Raw genomic sequence first — 18827 nt, 5'->3', positions numbered from 1 at the left:
AATGTATTCTTTTTAATGGCTGAGTAATACTCCATTGTGTATATGTACCACAGCTTTCTTATCCATTCATCTGCTGATGGGCATCTAGGTTGCTTCCATGTCCTGGCTATTATAAACAGTGCTGCGATGAACATTGGGGTACACGTGTCTCTTTCCCTTCTGGTTTCCTCAGTGTGTATGCCCAGCAGTGGGATTGCTGGATCATAAGGCAGTTCTATTTCCAGTTTTTTAAGGAATCTCCACACTGTTCTCCATAGTGGCTGTACTAGTTTGCATTCCCACCAACAGTGTAAGAGGGTTCCCTTTTCTCCACACCCTCTCCAGCATTTATTGCTTGTAGACTTTTGGATCGCAGCCATTCTGACTGGCGTGAAATGGTACCTCATAGTGGTTTTGATTTGCATTTCTCTGATAATGAGTGATGTTGAGCATCTTTTCATGTGTTTGTTAGCCATCTGTATGTCTTCTTTGGAGAAATGTCTATTTAGTTCTTTGGCCCATTTTTTGATTGGGTCATTTATTTTTCTGGAGTTGAGCTGTAGGAGTTGCTTGTATATTTTTGAGATTAGTTGTTTGTCGGTTGCTTCATTTGCTATTATTTTCTCCCATTCTGAAGGCTGCCTTTTCACCTTGCTTTCTTGATACATACCCAGAAGTGGGATTACTGGATCATATGGTAGCTCTATTTTTAGTTTTTTAAGGAACTTCTTTACTGTTCTCCATAGTGGCTGCACCAATTTACATTTACACCAACAGTGTAGGAAGATTCCCTTTTCTCCACACCCTCTCCACATTTATTACTTGTAGACTTTGAGTGATAACCATTGTCCCTGGTGTGAAGCAATACCTTGTGATTTTGATTTGCATTTCTCTGATAATCAGTGATGTTGAGCATCTTTTCATGTGTCTCCTGGCCATGTGAATGTCTTCTTTGGAAAAATGTCTTTTTAGGTCTTCTGCCCATTTTTTTGATTTTTTTTTTTTTTTGGTATTGAGTTGTATGAGTTCTTGGTATTTTTAGTGTATTGACCTCTTGTTGGTCACATCATTTGCAAATATTTTCTCCCATTCAGTAGGCTGTCTTTTCATTTTGTTTTCTTTTGTGCCCATCAATAGAAGATTGATGGTTTCCTTTACTGTGCAAAAGCTTTCAAGTATTAGGTCCCATTTGTTTATTTTTGCTTTTATTTCTTTTGCTGTGGGAGACTGATCTAAGAAAATATTGCTACGATTTAGTGAAACTCTGATTAACTACCTGTGCATATCTGGAAGTAAAACTAGGTATACCACAGTATATAGGAAGCTTTGTCTATAGCAGTAGTAGGCAAAGTGCAGCTTTGTGAGCCAGAGTCAACCCATGTCCTGTTTTTGCACAAGCTATGAGTTAATTATTTTCTGAACGAATTACTTTAAAAAAGAAGGGAAAGGGAAGGATACGCAAATAGAGATAATATGTGGCTTATGGCCCTATACAGAAATAAGTAATTTTACAAATAAAGCATGGGTTTGTCATTTCAGGATTTGGTGATGTTCAGAGATGTGACTGTGGACTTTTCTCAGGAAGAGTGGGAATGCCTGAACTCAAATCAGAGGAATTTATACAGAGATGTGATATTAGAGAATTATAGCAACTTGGTGTCACTGGGTAAGTTTCAGTTCAGTTCAGTAGCTCAGTCGTGTCCGACTCTTTGCGACCCCATGAATCGCAGCACGCCAGGCCTCCCTGTCCATCACCAACTCCCGGAGTTCACTCAAACTCACGTCCATCGAGTCGGTGATGCCATCCAGCCATCTGTGTCAAATAATGTAGAACTTCACATGACTGAATTTCAGGGCTGGCTGTCTAAAAACTAGTCAACTATCTGCTTTGTAGTTTGAGAATAGGTGTCTTCAGCTGTTAAACTATTAAATAGCACTGTTAGCTTCCCCCATAAATCATTGACCTTTACATTTTCCTTTGCCTTTTCTATTATATAATTGCTTCTCTTTAATGACAGTTGGATATAAATTCTTAGACACTCAGAGCAAAACCATTTTCAAAGAAGTCTGTTTTCATATTGTTGTAGATGGTCTATTATCTATTAACTTACCTGCAGTGTGAGTAGGAAGACAGAGGTGTCTGGCTGTACATACCTATTGAAAAAGTTGACACAGTGTATATGATACTGGGTTAAATCAATAGTGTGTTGAAATTCAAGTGGACACATTCAATTTACTACAACAAACATATTATCTTTTTAATTTATTTAAACATTAACTTTTATGATTAATAGTTTAAAATATATGAACTTTGCATTTGACATTGGATGAATATATTGGCAAGAAACAAATTGTTTTCCTCCTAGCAAAATATTTAAATAAAAGCAAAAATAGTACCTAATGAACATGTATAGTGCTTAGTATGTACTAGGCACTCATCTAGGCACTTAAGTGACACCTCACAAAAATCTTATGGGTATACATTGCTGCCACTGCTAAGTCACTTCAGTTGTGTGTGTGTGTGTGACCCCATAGACAACAGCCCACCAGGCTCCTCTGTCCCTGGGATTCTCCAGGCAAGAATACTGGAGTGGGTTGCCATTTCCTTCTCCAATGCATGCATGCATGCTAAGTTGCTTCAGTCGTGTCTGACTGTGTGCGACCCTATGGACAGCAGCCCACTAGGCTCCTCTGTCCACAGGATTCTCTAGGCAATACTGGAATGGGTTGCCATTTCCTTCTCCAGGGTATACGTTATTATTTTATATATTTTAATATATTATTATTTACTTATGAGTATATATTATTACTTTTCCAACTGAAAAAACTGAGCCTGTAAGTGACTCAGGTGAGAGGGGCAGGATTTGAAGCCAGTGCTCTCAATGATTACTTTTAGAGACAAAGCCTGTATCAATTGGCAATTATAATAAGACAACATTCCTACCTCTCTGTTCTTGTGATCCTCAAGTAACTCTAATATGAATGTTTTTCAGTCCAATTATTCTTCTTTGTTCTGAAGACTTGGTGAATTTTATACTTTCTTTATAATGTTCTATTGTTTTTTTTCAAGGAGGATGTTCCATTTCTAAGCCAGATGTAATTACTCTGTTAGAGCAAGGGAAAGAACCCTGGATGGTTGTGAGGGATGAGAAAAGAAGATGGAGACTAGGTGAGTAAGTGCTTATCAGGGGAGGGTAAGCTGCTGTGGCACAGCATATCCCTGCAGGTTGGGAAGAAACACACTCCTTAGTTGTTGATTATGAAGGAGAGACCTGACACCTGAGAAGAAAAGTTAGATCTCAGCATGGACAACCAAAGAAATTTCATCTCTACTTCCACTTATCTCTTCTTTTTACACTGTCCTGTTTCCTTCTCATTTCAATGGGGGAAAGCTTTCTTCCCCAGTGACCACCATTTTACTTGTATTTTGCATCTAATTTCTACTTAGATCATCTTTTGTATTTTGCCTCTTAGGTACATATTTCTTCATTGCCTTCTTTTCATGGTGTTTACATGAAGTGATTAAATATTGTTAAGAAGGGTGAGGAAGTAAGAATATGGGGAATTATGATGGGTTAATTGGGTAATTTAGATAGGGTAATTAAGGAAGAGGAACCAGTTGGCAGAGGCTCTTTAACCTGTAAAAGATGGAATCATTTAAGCATCTGTATACATAACTGAAATGTATTACAACCACATAAAATATACTTAATTCTGAAAATTCTTTTTCCCCCAAGATTTAGTTATTTATTTATTTATTGGCTGTGCTGGGTCTTCATTGCTGCATGCGGATTTTCTTTAGTTGCAGTAAGTGGGAACTACTCTTCATTGCAGTGCATGGGCTTCTCATTGACCTGGCTTCTCTTGTTGCAGAGCACGGACTCTAAGCAAGAGGGCTTTAGTAGTTGTGGCTTATGGGCTCTAGAGCACAGGCTCAGTGATTGTGGCACACAGGCTTAGTTGCTCCGTGGAGTGTGGGATTTTCTGAAACCAGGGATCAAACTCATGTCTCCTGGATTGGCAGGCAGATTCTTTACCCAGCTGAGCCACGAGAGAAGCCCATGTTTTTCTTAAAGTATTCAGTGAATAAATGAAGGATTGTAGACTTAGAATATTACCAGTTTGGAACCTCTAATAAGCTATTGGATCTAGACACTGAACATCACTGCTGATAACATCACAGAAATAGAGACAGTCAGATTGTATTTCTTCAAATGAAAGAATACAGTATCACCTATGAAGTGGGCCTAAGTCTGATGGAGCTTCTGAATTAGCCAGCCACTAATTTATTAGAGGAAGATAGAGGAACATGTTCTACTACATCTTGGGAATACAGTCAGAATATGAAAAATGCTACAGGGTCAAAGTGAAGAGGAACTAAAGAGCCTCTTGATGAAGGTGAAAGATGAGAGTGAAAAAACTGGCTTAAAACTCAATGTTCAAGAAAACTAAGATCAAATCCCATTACGTCACGGCAAATAGATGGGGAAACAATGGAAACAATGACAGACTTTTATTTTCTTGAGCTCCGAGATCACTGCTGATTGTAACTGCAGCCATGAAATTAAAAGATGCTTGCTCCTTGGAAGGAAAGCTATGACCAACCTAGACAGCATATTAGAAAATAGAGACATTACTTTGCCAACAAAGGTCTGTCTAGTCAAAGCTGTTGTTTTTCCAGTAGTCATGGATGGATGTGAGAGTTGGACTATAAAGAAAGCTGAGGGCTGAAGAATTGATGCTTTTGAACTGTGGTGCTGGGGAAGACTCTTGAGAGTCCCTTGGACAGCAGGGAGATCCAACCAGTCAATCCTAAAGGAAATCAACCCTGAATATTCATTGGAAGGGCTGATGCTGAAGCTCCAGTACTTTGACCACCTGAGGCAAAGACCCAACTCATTGGAAAAGACCCTGATGCTGGGAAAGACTGAATGCAAGAGGAGAAGGAGGCAGAAGAGCATGAGATGGTTGACATGAGTTTCAGCAAACTCCGGGAGATGGTGAAGGACAGGGAAGCCTGGTGTGCTATCGTTCATGGGTTCGCAAAGAGTTGGACAGTTTAGCAACTGAACAACAACAATGACAAAGAGTTACTGTTCATTTTTCCAGGTTTGGGTAATGGTATTACAATTATTTTTTAAATCCTTTTAGAGATAAATCCTGAAGTGATTACAAAATATATTATGGGACTTGCTTCAGACAATGTGAGGAGACCAGTGGATAAGGGTCTGCATAGGTCAGTATTGGGCTTGGTTGATGTTGTTGAGGCTGGTCCATAGATAACTTGTACATTTAATATTACTCTTCTACTTTTGTGTATGTTAGAAATACTCTGTAATAAAATTTTGGTTTCTTTTAAAGTTAGTGGGAGATAAAAGGAAAAGAAAGTGAGACAGTGGTGAAAATAAACGTATGTAACACTAAAGAGGAATTTTGTCATAAAAGCAGACACATGGGGTACAGGGAAAGTATCTTAAGATGTGAGGTATTAGGACCTGTGTAAAGGCTGAAGAGAATGATTTCAAAGAGGAAAACTGATGGCATCAAGAGAGAGGGTGATTTCTGTAAGCAGTGACTTTCAGCAAATGAGTAGAAGTAGGAGCCAATTTATGAAGGAAAACCAATGCATATGATAAGAATATGAACTTAAGTGGTTGGATAACGTGGTAAAGGGGAGAATATCATTTTTCTTTCCATTGCTTCTGATTCTTTGATGAAATTAGCAGAATGTGAAAATTATTTGGAATTCAGTATGGATTACTTAGTATTTAATCAGTTTTGACTTTCAGAAGTACAGTTCTGTGGTTATAAGGTTTTAACATTTACAGATCTCTGGATACATTACCCCTGGTGTTAATGTGACTAAAAGTGCTTCTGTCATAAATATTATACATTCATATTGTCTTGTATCAGCAAGGTTATTGAAGACATCATCTCAGGAAACAAATTAACTTTATGACCAGGTAATTAGCACCTTATTTTCTTTTTAATTAAAGTTGTTATCCTGCCAATGGAAATAACATTTCTCCTTTTACATTGCTCTAAGATGGGCTAATATTTTGCTTTTGCATCAGCATCATTTACTAGAATAAAGCCCTTTGATTCAATAGACTACAAACTAGTATTTGGTTTATTTTGAGTAGCTAAATATTTTGTATATGTCTTTTGATGTTTAGTTTGTCCTTTGTTTCAGTGCTGGGCCAATTTTTTCTTGATTTAATCACATGTATAGTGCATAGGCTGTAATTTCCAGTTTCAATTTATTTAAAGTAGAACAAGAATCTAAAGATACTTGTAAAGCAATCTGTGTGCAGAGTCCTTCATGAATTTTTATGTTTCCCATCAATCTTTACTATTTTCTCACTGTCTACTCTGAAACAATGCAGTGTGCATCTATAGTCAGAACTAGCAAAGCACTGAACCTAGTTTTGATTGACTGAAATGGCTGTCTTTTAGTTTCTTGAAGGGGAAAGAACTGGCATAAATGAATTTGGGAAAAATAATGGCTGACTTTTTACAGAAGTTGTAAGATTACAGTTCAGTTGTTTATACGGTTGACCCTTGAACAACATGAGTTTAAACTGCATGGGTCCATTTATACACGGGTTAAAAAATAATAAATGTGTACTACAGTACTGTGGGCTTCCCGGGTGGTGCTAATGAAGAACCCACGTGCCAGTGTAGGTGGAAGAGATGTGGGTTTGATCCCTGGGTCAGAAAGATCCCCTGGAGGAGGGCATGGCAAACTACTCTAGTATTCTTGCCTGGAGAATCCAATAGACAGAAAAGCCTGGCAGGCTACAATCCATAGGGACACAAAGAGTTGGACATGACTGAAGTGACTTAGCACACACGCACAGTACTATATGATCTGAGGTTGGTCGAATCTGTGGATGGGGAACTGCAGGTATGGAGGGCCAACTGTAAAGTTATACACAGGTTTGCAATAGAGGGGTGGTATTGGCCCCTGTTACCCCAATGTTCAAGGGTCAACTGTATTATAGTCTCCTAGATGTGAATATTCAGCATGCCGAAGTCTTAATGTGTCATGTCAGGCAGGGAAGCCATATAAATGTCTCAGTTATGACCTAGCAATCCCACTCTTAGACATATACCCTGAGGAAACTCACACTGAAAAAGACGCATGCACCCCAATGTTCATTGCAGCACTGTTTACAATAGCTAGAACATGGAAGCAACCTAAATGTCCACTGACAGATGATTGGATAAAGAAGTCGTGGTACATACACACAATGGAATATTACACTCAGCCATAAAAAGGAACATATTTGAGTCAGTTCTAATGAGGTGGATGAACCTAGAGCCTATTATACAGAGTGAAGTAAGTCAGAAAGAGAAAGATAAATATCATGTACTAACACATATATATAGAATCTAGAAAGATGGTACTGATGAATTTATTTGCAAGACAGCAATAGAGAAACAGACATAGAGAACAGACTTATGGACACAGGGAGAGGGGAGGAGAGGGTGAGATGTATGGAGAGAGTAACATGGAAACTTATATTACCATATGTAAAATAGATAGCCAATGGGAATTTGCTGTGTGTCTCAGGGAACTCAAATAGGGGCTCTATATCAACCTAGAGGGGTGGGTGGGGTGGGGAGGGAGGTGAGAGGGAAGTTCAAGAGGGAGGGGAGGTATGTACACCTATGGGTAATTCATGTTGATGTTTGGTATAAAAGAACAAAATTCTGTAAAGCAATTATTCTTCAATTTAAAAATAAGTTAAGAAAAAGTCTCAGGTTCACTATATCCACACGGGGAATGTTTTGTTTGTTCTTTAAAACTTTCAAATTCTATAGGGTAAGTATTGTAACTTCTACCTTTTTTTCTTGTAAATGAGTAAATATGGACATTTTGCCCTCAGTGTGTTTATATTTTCATTTTGTGCATTGTCTGCTCACTTCCTTTATTCTCTTACTTTTTCCATTGTTTAATGTTTCTTATACCAGTTTGTATGGGCTTTTGTACTGTATATACACTTTCTCATTTTTCTTACCAATGTTTGGGCCTTCAGTTTTTATTTTGACTCTTATTTTCCTTTAAATCATTGATTTTTAATTTGCAAGTAAATTCTATGAGATCACCATCTGTCATGCCTTTGTAGTTACCTAGTTATTTACTACTGTTATGACTAGTTAATTACTGTTAATTTTTTATATCATTTATAACTTATTTGCCTTAATGAGGTGTTAAATTTTTTTCCCAGTAATTTTTACAAAATTACATTAGTTTTACATTACTTTCTTGAATAGGGAAGATAGACAGGGAGGGTAAGAGAGAAGGAAAAGGAAAGAGTAAGGGAAGGAAGGGAAGATGGTGGGGAGAGAGAGAGAGAAAGGAAAGAGAAAGAGGAAGGGAAGGAGGAAGACACAGAGGGATGAGAGACAGAAAGAGGCAGAAAGATACTTAGATTTCATCAGAGTATCTTTTGTGACATTCACTTATTTGTCTCTGCTCACAAATTATCTACAGTATTTAAATCATTGTTGCCTTTTAACATCTTTTTATTATATCCTTTTAAAGTAAACTTTCTGAAATACATCCAAAAAACAGAAATCATAATACGCTGCTCACTGAATTTTTGCAAAGTAATTATACCCAGCTAATCAGTATACTGATTCAGAAATAGTTTTAGTAGGATATCAGAAACTCCTCTTTAGGAGAAGGCAATGGCAACCCACTCTAGTACTCTTGCCTGGAAGATACCATGGACGGAGGAGCCTGGTAGGCTGCACTCCATGGGGTCGCAAAGAGTCGGACACGACTGAGCAACTTCCCTTTCAGTTTTCACTTTCATGCATTGGAGAAGGAAATGGCAACCCACTCCAGTGTTCTTGCCTGGAGAATCCCAGGGACGGGGGAGCCTGGTGGGCTGCCGTCTATGGGGTCGCACAGAGTCGGACTCGACTGAAGCGGCGGCAGCAGCAGCGGAAGCTCCTCTCTAGTTTTCTCCAGTCATTCCTCCCTATCAAAATTAACTACTAGCCTGACTTTTAATAAGTCCATAGATTAGTTTTAGTGTTTATGAGCTTTATAAAAATGGGATAATATAGTATATATTATTTTATGCCTGGCTTTGTTTGGTCACCCTTATGTTAGTGAGAATGATCCATATTGTTGTGTGTACTTGTAGATTATTCATTCTTCTTGCTGTTACAGTCTGTTCTTATTATGTTGTATCCATATCTATATATATATAACTTTTCTCAGTCATTCTTCTGTTAATGAATACTTGGATTCTTTCTAGTTCATGCATATGAAAAATAATGTTGATTTTTTTTTTAAAAAATACATTTTTTGCTCAGAATTTTACTAGCATGTTACTATTTTATAAACCTGTTGCTATGACTGAAAAATCACTAATATACTTTCTAGACAGTAACTAAATGGCACTGGCTATGATGCCTTTAGGGAGAATATAGGAAAGGGTATGAAGAAACAAAATGGGCTGCATATTTGTAATATACTTGTGTATAGTTAATAAACTTGAAGATAAATAAGAAGAACCTTGCATTACCTTGGTTGGAAAAGTGAGGTTCATTTACAGCTATGTAGACAGTGAGCTGAAGTGGAGATATCTGCACGTGAAAGTAAAGAGGCCACTGGAGTGATGAGCAGATGTAAAGGAATTTTTCCATTTCTGTATTTGATTGAGATAGCATTGGTGTGCTTTTGTCTCCCATCTCTATGCTGCTGCTGCTGCTAAGTCACTTCAGTCGTGTCCAACTCTGTGCGACCCCAGAGACAGCAGCCCACCAGGCTCCCCTGTCCCTGGGATTCTCCAGGCAAGAACACTGGAGTGGGTTGCCATTTCCTTCTCCAATGCATGAAAGTGAAAAGTGAAAGTGAAGTTGCTAAGTTGTGTCCGACTCTTCACGACCCAATGGAGTGCAGCCTACCAGGCTCCTCCGTCCATGGGGTTTTCCAGGCGAGAGTACTGGAGTGGGGTGCCATCGCCTTCTCCGTCCCATCTCTATATAAAGTGCTAAAAAAAGGTGTAAGATTGGAGGCAAGGCAACATATATATTTTTACTATTAACTAATTATGAAAACTTAATAATAAATAGTTTCTCTGTGCTATGGATTTGTTATTCAGTGATAAGTGAAAGAGTTTTTCTTCTCTTGGGAAATTGTTAAGGTAAGAACACAGAATAAAAACTTGGAAAATTAATGAATATATCACAACAGAATTGAAAAAAGTGCTAAGAAGCAGGGGACAAATTATTGGGATAGAAAATGAAGGATATAAATTAGATGAAGTCAGAACAGATAGCTTTTCTGACTTTTATCATGATATCTGAAGGATGAAAAGAACCCAACCATGTGGAGAACCCATCAGCATTCCTGCGAGATTTAATAGCCAGTAAAAAGCTCTAAAAAATGGAAAGATTGTGACATATTTTAGTAGCTGAAAGGAGGCAAGTGTGACAGACATAGGGAGTAAAGGGGTCTACAGCTTGAAATGACATCTTTTGGTAAACAAAGGCTGTGTTATTCATAATAAAGTGTTTTTACTTTATTCTTACTAAAAAATAAATCATTAAAAAGTTTAGGTAGAGATCTCAGACTTTAATTTGCTTCTGAATTATCTGGTCTTAACTCATCATTTTCTTTATTCTTCTTAGCTTTTCTCAAGTTATATTATTTTTTTAAAGTACTTTTAAGCACATTTATTTCAATTGGACTTTATTTTCTTTTTTCCTATTATAAAGTTTTTATTTGCTTCTTTGTTTACTTTTTCTAGAAGAAAATAACATGTGTTTTATCTTCTTTTCTTTCAGATTTGGAATCCAGATATGACACTAAAAAGTTATTTCAAGTAAAGGATATTTGTGAAATGAGTTTCTCTCAGTGGGAGATAATGGAAAGAATTAGAAGTTGTGGCCTTGAAGACTCTTTTTTCAGGAAAGATTGTGAATATAAAAAGTTTGAGGGACAAGAGGGTCCTCACGAAGCATATTTCAGGCAAGTGAAAAAAACCACCTCTGAAAAAATGCCCAAGAACAGAAAACGCACATCTCTTACTCTGTATCCAAGAATTCACAGTAGAGAGAAGCCCTATGAATGTGGGGACTGCGGGAAGGCTTTTAGAGTACGCCAACAACTTACTTTCCATCAGAGAATTCATACGGGTGAGAAACCGTATGAATGTAAAGAATGTGGAAAAGCTTTTAGGCAGTGTGCCCACCTTAGTCGACATCAGAGAATTCATGCTTCTGACAAACTCCTTGAATGTAAAAGATGTGGAAAGATCTTTACATGTGGTGCAGATCTTCGTGTACACCAGAGAATTCATGTTGGTGAGAAGCCGTATGACTGTAAGGAATGTGGGAAGGCCTTTAGGGTGCGAGGACAACTTAATCTCCATCAAAGGATTCATACTGGTGAGAAACCCTATGAATGTAAGGAATGTGGGAAGACCTTTAGACAATATGCACACCTTACTCGACATCAAAGACTTAATATTGCTGAGAAATGCTATGAATGCAAGGAATGTGGGCAAGCTTTTCTGTGTAGTACAGGCCTTCGAGTACATCACAAACTTCATACTGGTGAGAAACCTTATGACTGTAAGGAATGTGGGAAGGCCTTTAGAGTGCGGCAACAACTTACTCTTCATCAGAGAATTCATACTGGCGAGAAACCCTATGATTGTAAGGAATGTGGGAAGACCTTTAGTCGTGCCTATCATCTAACTCTCCATCAGAGAATTCATACTGGTGAGAAACCTTATGAATGTAAGGAATGTCAGAAGTTCTTTCGTCGTTACTCAGAACTTATTTCACATCAGGGTATTCATATTGGAGAGAAACCTTATGATTGTAAGGAATGTGGGAAGGCCTTCAGACTGTTCTCACAACTTACTCAACATCAGAGTATTCATTTTGGTGAAAAACCTTACAAGTGTAAGGAATGTGAGAAGAATTTTAGATTGCTCTCCCAACTTACTCAACATCAGAGCATTCATACTGGTGAGAAACCCTATGACTGTAAGGAATGTGGAAAGGCCTTTAGACTTCATTCGTCTCTTATCCAACATCAGAGAATTCATTCTGGTGAGAAACCATACAAATGTAAGGAATGTAAGAAGGCATTTAGGCAGCATTCACATCTTACTTACCATCAGCGAGTTCATAATGTCACTAAATAGTTATAAGAAAGCCACCCATTGTGAATTTTGCGTTAAGGAGCATTAGAAAATAAATTCTGGAGGAGAAGTGTTTGAATGTAGGAATCTCTTTTGCTTCATGCTCAAAGTTAAAACAAGAGGTTTTAAAAGAGTAGGTTAATTTAATGAATACATAGCAGTGTTTTATCACCACTCAAACCATGTTAAACTTTAGGAAATTCACAGAAAAAAACTCTCTTAAAGGAGTGAATGTGAAAAAGCTTTTGATCTTACTTATTACCACCTCTGTTCTTTCATCTGTACATAACAACCTTTGGAGGTTGCCAGGGCACCAACTCATTCTGGACATTGATAAACAGAAGGAAGGAGTAGTGATTTAGCCTGCATTTCCTATATAAACTATAGCTCAAGGCAACTAGAGGTTGATGAGGTAAAATTCTTTATTAGAGAATTTTCAGGACATAATGAAATAATGGATCTAAGCACAGTTCTCAGTAGAAGTTTTAAGCCCTTTAGGTGAATGGTCTATATGAACTTCCTAGTGAATAGATCAGGTTGACAACATCTGACCCACTGATCAACTTTAATCTAATCAAAAATAGGACAAAACATTTTATGCCTCCTTGTATGATACAATCTGAGAAGGCAATGGCACCCCACTCCAGTACTTTTGCCTGGAAAATCCCATGGATGGAGGAGCCTGGTAGGCTGCAGTCCATGGGGTCGCGAAGAGTCGGACACGACTGAGCGACTTCACTTTCACTTTTCACTTTCATGCATTGGAGAAGGAAATGGCAACCCACTCCAGTGTTCTTGCCTGGAGAATCCCAGGGACGGGGGAGCCTGGTGGGCTGCCGTCTATGGGGTCGTACAGAGTCGGACACGATTGAAGCGACTTAGCAGCAGTAGCAGCATGATACAATAAGACATACCATTGCCAAAAATATTGAACCTGAATCTAATTAAGCATCAAGACCTAACTCCCAGTTTAAAGAAAATTCAGGGAACAGAAGAACAAATTACATGATATAACAGGAAGCAGACCAATAAAATGTGGGTAATTCTATGAGAGTAATGACTCAAGCTTCTCACCCAATGAAATGGATTGAAAAAAGGGAGGTGAAACTCTGAGATGTTAATGAAGTCTTAAGAGATGTATCAATCAAATGCAATGAATGAGTGTTTTTCATTTAGATCACAGGTTGAACAAACAAAAGACATTTTTATGATAGTTGGGGAAATGGAACTATTGACAGTATTAGATAATATTAAGAAATTATGTTCTTGTTAGATGTGCTAATAGCATTGTGTTTATGTAAAAGTGTCTTAGAGATAAATTAGCAAGTTTATACACATAAAACCGTATGTGTAGAATTACTGTTAAAATGCTCATGCAAAAGAAAAGTAAGGATAACTTGTTTAAGTCATGGTAAGATAAATCAGGTGCATGGTTTTTGCTTATTTTGTTTTTGCTATTTTCTCTATTTTTATGTATTTGAAATTTTCCGTCATTTAAAAATCATAAAACATCTATGAAATTATAGCCAGCTTTAAGTGAATAGTATTTGTAACTGGCTACTTATCAGAACTTATGGATGTAGCTAAAGTTCTACACATAGGGATATTAAATGTACTATAAGGTATTTGGGAAATTAAGATTGAGGATCCAGATTTTCTCTAGTTCACCTAATGCTACATCTCTTGTAGTACCTGTTCCCATAGTACTTCATATATTTCAGGAGTGAGTAAAAAGAGCAGTTGCAGCTATTTGTGTAATCAGTGGAATGGAACTGTATTATCTAATAAAGTAGATGCTAGCAGCATGTTGAGCACTTAAAACTGAGCTACTGAGAACTGGAATGGTGGTTAGTACAAATTAAAATGGTCTTAAGTGTAAAATACACATGAGGTTTTGAATACTTCATTCAAAAAAGAATTAACGTCGCAATTTCTCAGCATTTCTCTGCTGTAGTTGGGAAGCTGTGAAATTCAGTGGATTGAATTACTACATAATACAGAACCCAAATTTAAGTGTGTCTCTGCTGTCAAATACCATGTTTGTATACTGAGGTCTTCTTGGTTCTACGCTGAGTCATGCTGGACTTTTTTTTTCCTCTTCATAAAATGTAGCCTGTATTTACAGCTGAGTCATTTTCTCAGACTGCTTTTGGCCTGTAGATGTTTTGGCATCCAAAGGCCTTTTTAAATTTTTATACTGTTTCCCATTAAGCTCAAGCTTGCAGCGCATCAAGTACAATTCTCTTTAAGATTGTTTAGGGTTCATTCAGTTAGACAAAAGATCAACAGGTTCTTCTCTGTATTGGGTTTCCTGTGAGGCTTTTGTGGGAAAATGACTTTAAAATTCTTAGAAGCCCTGCTCTTTCACAGAAAGGATGAAAGTTGGCTTTATCTTTACCCTGGAGTCATATTTTTATGACAGCACCACATACTTGATCATTCCTCCCCTCTCAAGCCCATTGTAATTTTGAGAACCTTTTGCTACCTGTAAACACTGTCGTGAATCCTCTATACTTCCTTGAAATTCTACTTGAAATATGCACCAATTGATATAATGAATATAATTTTTTTTTACTGTTAATATGATAGATTTTCAAATATTGATTAAACCTTGTATCACTGTAGTAAACTTCATTTGTCTGTAGTGTATACTTTATTTATTTTTTTTATTTTTTCTAAATTTTTAAAAGAAAATCCATCCTGAACCCTCCTCCCTCCTCCCTCCCCATACCATCCCTCTGGGTCGTCCCAGTGCACCAGTCCCAAGCATCCAGCATCGTGCATTGAACCTGGACTGGCATCTCGTTTCATACATGACATTTCACATGTTTCAATGCCATTCTCCCAAATGCACACACACACATATATATAGCTGGATTTGCTATGATTGCTATGATTTACTAATATTTTCTTGAGGATTTTTGTGTCTACATGAAGGATACTGGTCTATAATTTTGTTCTATTTTTCGTTTCATTTGGTATCAGGTTGATGGTGGCCTCACATAAGGAGTTTGGAAGTATTGCTTCCTTTTAATTTCTGGAAGAGAGAGTGTAGAGTTGGTGTTAATTAATCTTTGAATGGTATAATTTTCCAGTGAAACCATTTGGGCCTTGCAATGGACTGAATGTGTCTCCTCAAAATGTGTTGATATCTTAAGCCCCACTGGGATGGTATTGAGATGAGGCCTCTCAAGATAATTAGGTCATGAGGATAGAGGTGGCCTGCCATCTATGGGGTCGCACAGAGTTGGTCATGACTGAAGCGACTTAGCAGCAGCAGCAAATGAGATTTGTGTTCTTAAAGAAGGGGCTCCAGTGAGTTCTCTCACCCTGTCCTGTCATGTGAGGATGACAGGACAAGAAGATGACAGTTTTCAATCTGGAAATGTTCACTAAAACAAAGTCACGAGAAGACAGACACCAAAACTATGCTAGCACGAAACTCAGACTTCGGCCTCCATGCTTGTGAGAAATAAATATGTTTATAAGCTACCTAGTCTGTGATTCTGTGTTATAGGAGCCCAAGCTAAATAGGACAAATTTGTACCAAAAATGGATGCTAATCTAACAAATATCTAAAAACATGGAAGCTGCTTTGGAACTGAACAGTGAGTGGATAAAAGCTGAAGAGCTGAAAATCATACATTTTGATATGTATGCAAAGAATAATGAATGAATGATAAGGGTAATTCTGGTGAAACCTGAGAAAAGAGGAGAGCTGAAATGAAAACCTGTCTTCTTGGAAAATAAATTATGAACAAAATGTTGGTGGAGATATGAATAGTAAAGACCACTCTGGTTCATTCTGAGGTGGAAATGAACATATTATTGGAAATGGGAGGAAGGATCATTCTTTTTATGGTGGCAAAAAACTTGGCTAAATTGTGTTTGTGTTCTAATGTTTTGCGGAAAGTAGAACTTCGAAGCAATGAAGTTGAAGATGTGGCTTTGCTCCTTCTGGCTGATGATAATGAAGTGCCAGAAAAGAGAAATGACTTAAAAGATGGAATTTCTGAAGCAGAACCTAAAGATTTGGAAAATTCTCAGCTGAATAAATAGTGTTAAAATACTGTGAAAATGAGGGCATAGATTGGGAAAGAATAGCATCTTGTAAGTTGGTTTGGAGACATTGGGAAGACCCTGATGATGCTAGGGACATTGAACTCCTAAGTTTAGAGTCTGCTTTACCAGTGGAAATGGCATCCCCACCCAGAGGCAACATTTCCACCTCCATTTGATGGGCTAGGCATTGCATTGCCTGAAAAGCATAATGACCTCCCCTGAGGCAGAGGCCACACGACTCTTCAGAAACTGTCCCTGCCACCCCTTTTTATTTCTGGGCCCATCACTAATAGACTCAAGTCCCAGCAGACTCCTAAAGGTGAAGTTCAAACTGTGACCTGAGAGGAGGTATGTTACACTCAAAAAGAACTACTTGAGTTTTCTCATTTGTACAGACAGAAATCCAGGGAACAAGTATGGAATGGATATTAAGACGTGGAATAATGGTGGAAGGAAGATGATTGGAAATCTGGTGACAGTGAAATGTGGGAAAGAGAAGTGTGGATAGGCTTCTCTGGACAAAATATTTGAAGTTATTTGTGTCCTGTGTAATTGCTCACTAAAGGGTGACCTCAGCAGAGGATTTAATAATCAAGTGGATAGGATGGTCTGTTCTGTGGATAACAGTTCCTTTTCCCCATCACCCCCCTCATTATCATCCAATGGGCTTATGATGGCAGGGGATGGACATTATGCATGGGCTCAGCAACATGGACTTCCATTCACCAGGGTCACCTGACTGGCCACTGCTGGGTGCTCATTCTGCCTGCAGAGAAAAACACCGAGTCCCTAACATAGCAGCATTCCCTATTGTTCAGTCACTAAACTGTGTCCGACTCTTTGTGACCCCATGAAATGCAGCACACTAGGCTTCCCAGTCCTTCACTATCTCCTGGGGTTTGCTCAAACTCATGTCCATTGTCCATTGAGTCAGTGATGCCATCCAACTATCTCATCCTCTGTCACCGCCTTCTCCCCTTGCCCTCAATCTTTGCCAGCATCAGGTGGCCAAAGTATTAGAGCTTCAGCATCAGTCATTCCAATGATTATTGGAACTGGTCTGATGTCCTTGCTGTCTAAGGGACTCTCAAGAGTCTTCTCCCACACCACAGTTCAAAAGCATCAATTCTTTGGCACTCAGCCACCTTTATGGTCCATCTCATCACATCTCATACATGACTACTGTAAAAACCATAGCTTTGACTATATGGAACTTTGCTGGCAAAGTGATTCCTCTGCTTTTTAATATGCTGTCTAGGTTGTTCATAGCTTTCCTTCCAAGGAGTGAGCATCTTTTAATTTCATGGCTGCAGTCACCGTCTGCAGTAATTTTGGAGCTCAAGGAAATAAAGTCTGTCACTGTTTCCACTTTTTCCCCATCTATTTGCCATGAACTGATGAGACTGGATGCATGAGCTTAGTTTTTTGAATGTTGAGTTTTAAGCCAGCTTTTTCACTCTCTTCTTTCACCCTCATCAAGAGGTTCTTTAGTTCCTCTTGAAACTATGAAAACCCATAAACAAAGGTAAATGTCATCGAGTTAAATAACATTCTACATGACTTTAGCATTTGCTTCACTTTCTTACCTACAAGTATTTAAGTTTACAGTGTCATTGTTTCTGATCTACATAAAGCTGAGTAGGAATGACCCAGAATTACCACATAACCGGCAATGTTTTCTGAGCTTTTATTATGTGCCAGGGGCTATTCTAAGGACTTTACACTATTAACTCATTAACCCTCATAACAATGCTACGAACTAGGTATTTTCCAGTTAAGAAACTGGCACAGCCACCTTGGAACACAGGTTGGTGGTGGTTTTACCAAAGAAAACAGACTTTTTTTTTTTTGGACTATGCTGTGCAGCATGCAGGATCTTAGTTCCCTGACCAGGGACCAAACCCAGGCCCCTGCAGTGGAAGCATGGAGTCGTAACCACTGGATGGCCAGGGAAGTCCAACATACTCTTTCTTATCATACAACCCAGCAATTAAGATCCTTAAGTAGATGAAAACTTATGTTTACACAAAAACCTGAACACAGATACAGAAGCTTTATTCAAAACTGTCAAAACTTAGAAGCAACCAAGATGGCTTTCAGTAGGTGAATGGATAAAGTGTGATACCTCCAGACAACAGACTATTCAGTTCAGTTGCTCAGTCATGTCCGACTTTTTGTGACCCCATGGACTGCAGCATGCCAGGCCTCCCTGTCCATCACCAACTCCCGGAGTTTACCCAAACTCATATCCATTGAGTCGGTGATGCCATCTAACCATCTCATGCTCTTTCGTCCCCTTCTCATGCCCTCAATCTTTCCCAGCATCAGGGTCTTTTCAAATGAGTCAGCTCTCTGCATCAGGTGGCCAAAGTATTGGAGTTTCAGCTTCAACATCAGTCCTTCCAATGAACACTCAGGACTGATCTCCTTCAGGATGGACTGGTTGGATCTCCTTGTAGTCCGAGGGACTCTCAAGAGTCTTCTCCAACACCACAGTTCAAAAGCATCAATTCTTCCGCGCTCAGCCTTCTTCATAGTCCAACTCTCACATCCATACATGACCACAGGAAAAACCATAGCCTTGACTAGACAGACCCTTGTTGGCAAAGT

General features: G+C 38.5%; 1 protein-coding gene across 2 annotated transcripts in view; it reads left to right on the top strand.

Annotated features, from left to right (window-relative positions):
• The window catches only part of ZFP30 (ZFP30 zinc finger protein), a 71402-nt gene that overhangs the window by 9026 nt on the left and 43549 nt on the right, over nucleotides 1-18827 (top strand). The window contains exons 5-7 of one of the 2 annotated variants that reach the window (XM_010849165.1): nucleotides 1519-1645; nucleotides 3050-3148; nucleotides 10789-12146. In XM_010849165.1, coding sequence (XP_010847467.1) covers nucleotides 1519-1645; nucleotides 3050-3148; nucleotides 10789-12146 — 1584 coding nt within the window. Of the gene's footprint in view, nucleotides 1-1518; nucleotides 1646-3049; nucleotides 3149-10788; nucleotides 14785-18827 lie in introns of those variants that run through there. The other variant, XM_010849164.1, reaches the window with a different exon arrangement.

The sequence above is a fragment of the Bison bison genome, unplaced genomic scaffold (genome assembly GCF_000754665.1).
Source record: "Bison bison bison isolate TAMUID 2011002044 unplaced genomic scaffold, Bison_UMD1.0 scf7180017864280, whole genome shotgun sequence".
Classification (NCBI taxonomy): Eukaryota; Metazoa; Chordata; class Mammalia; order Artiodactyla; family Bovidae; genus Bison; species Bison bison.
This window is presented reverse-complemented; position numbering and strand designations above follow the sequence as displayed.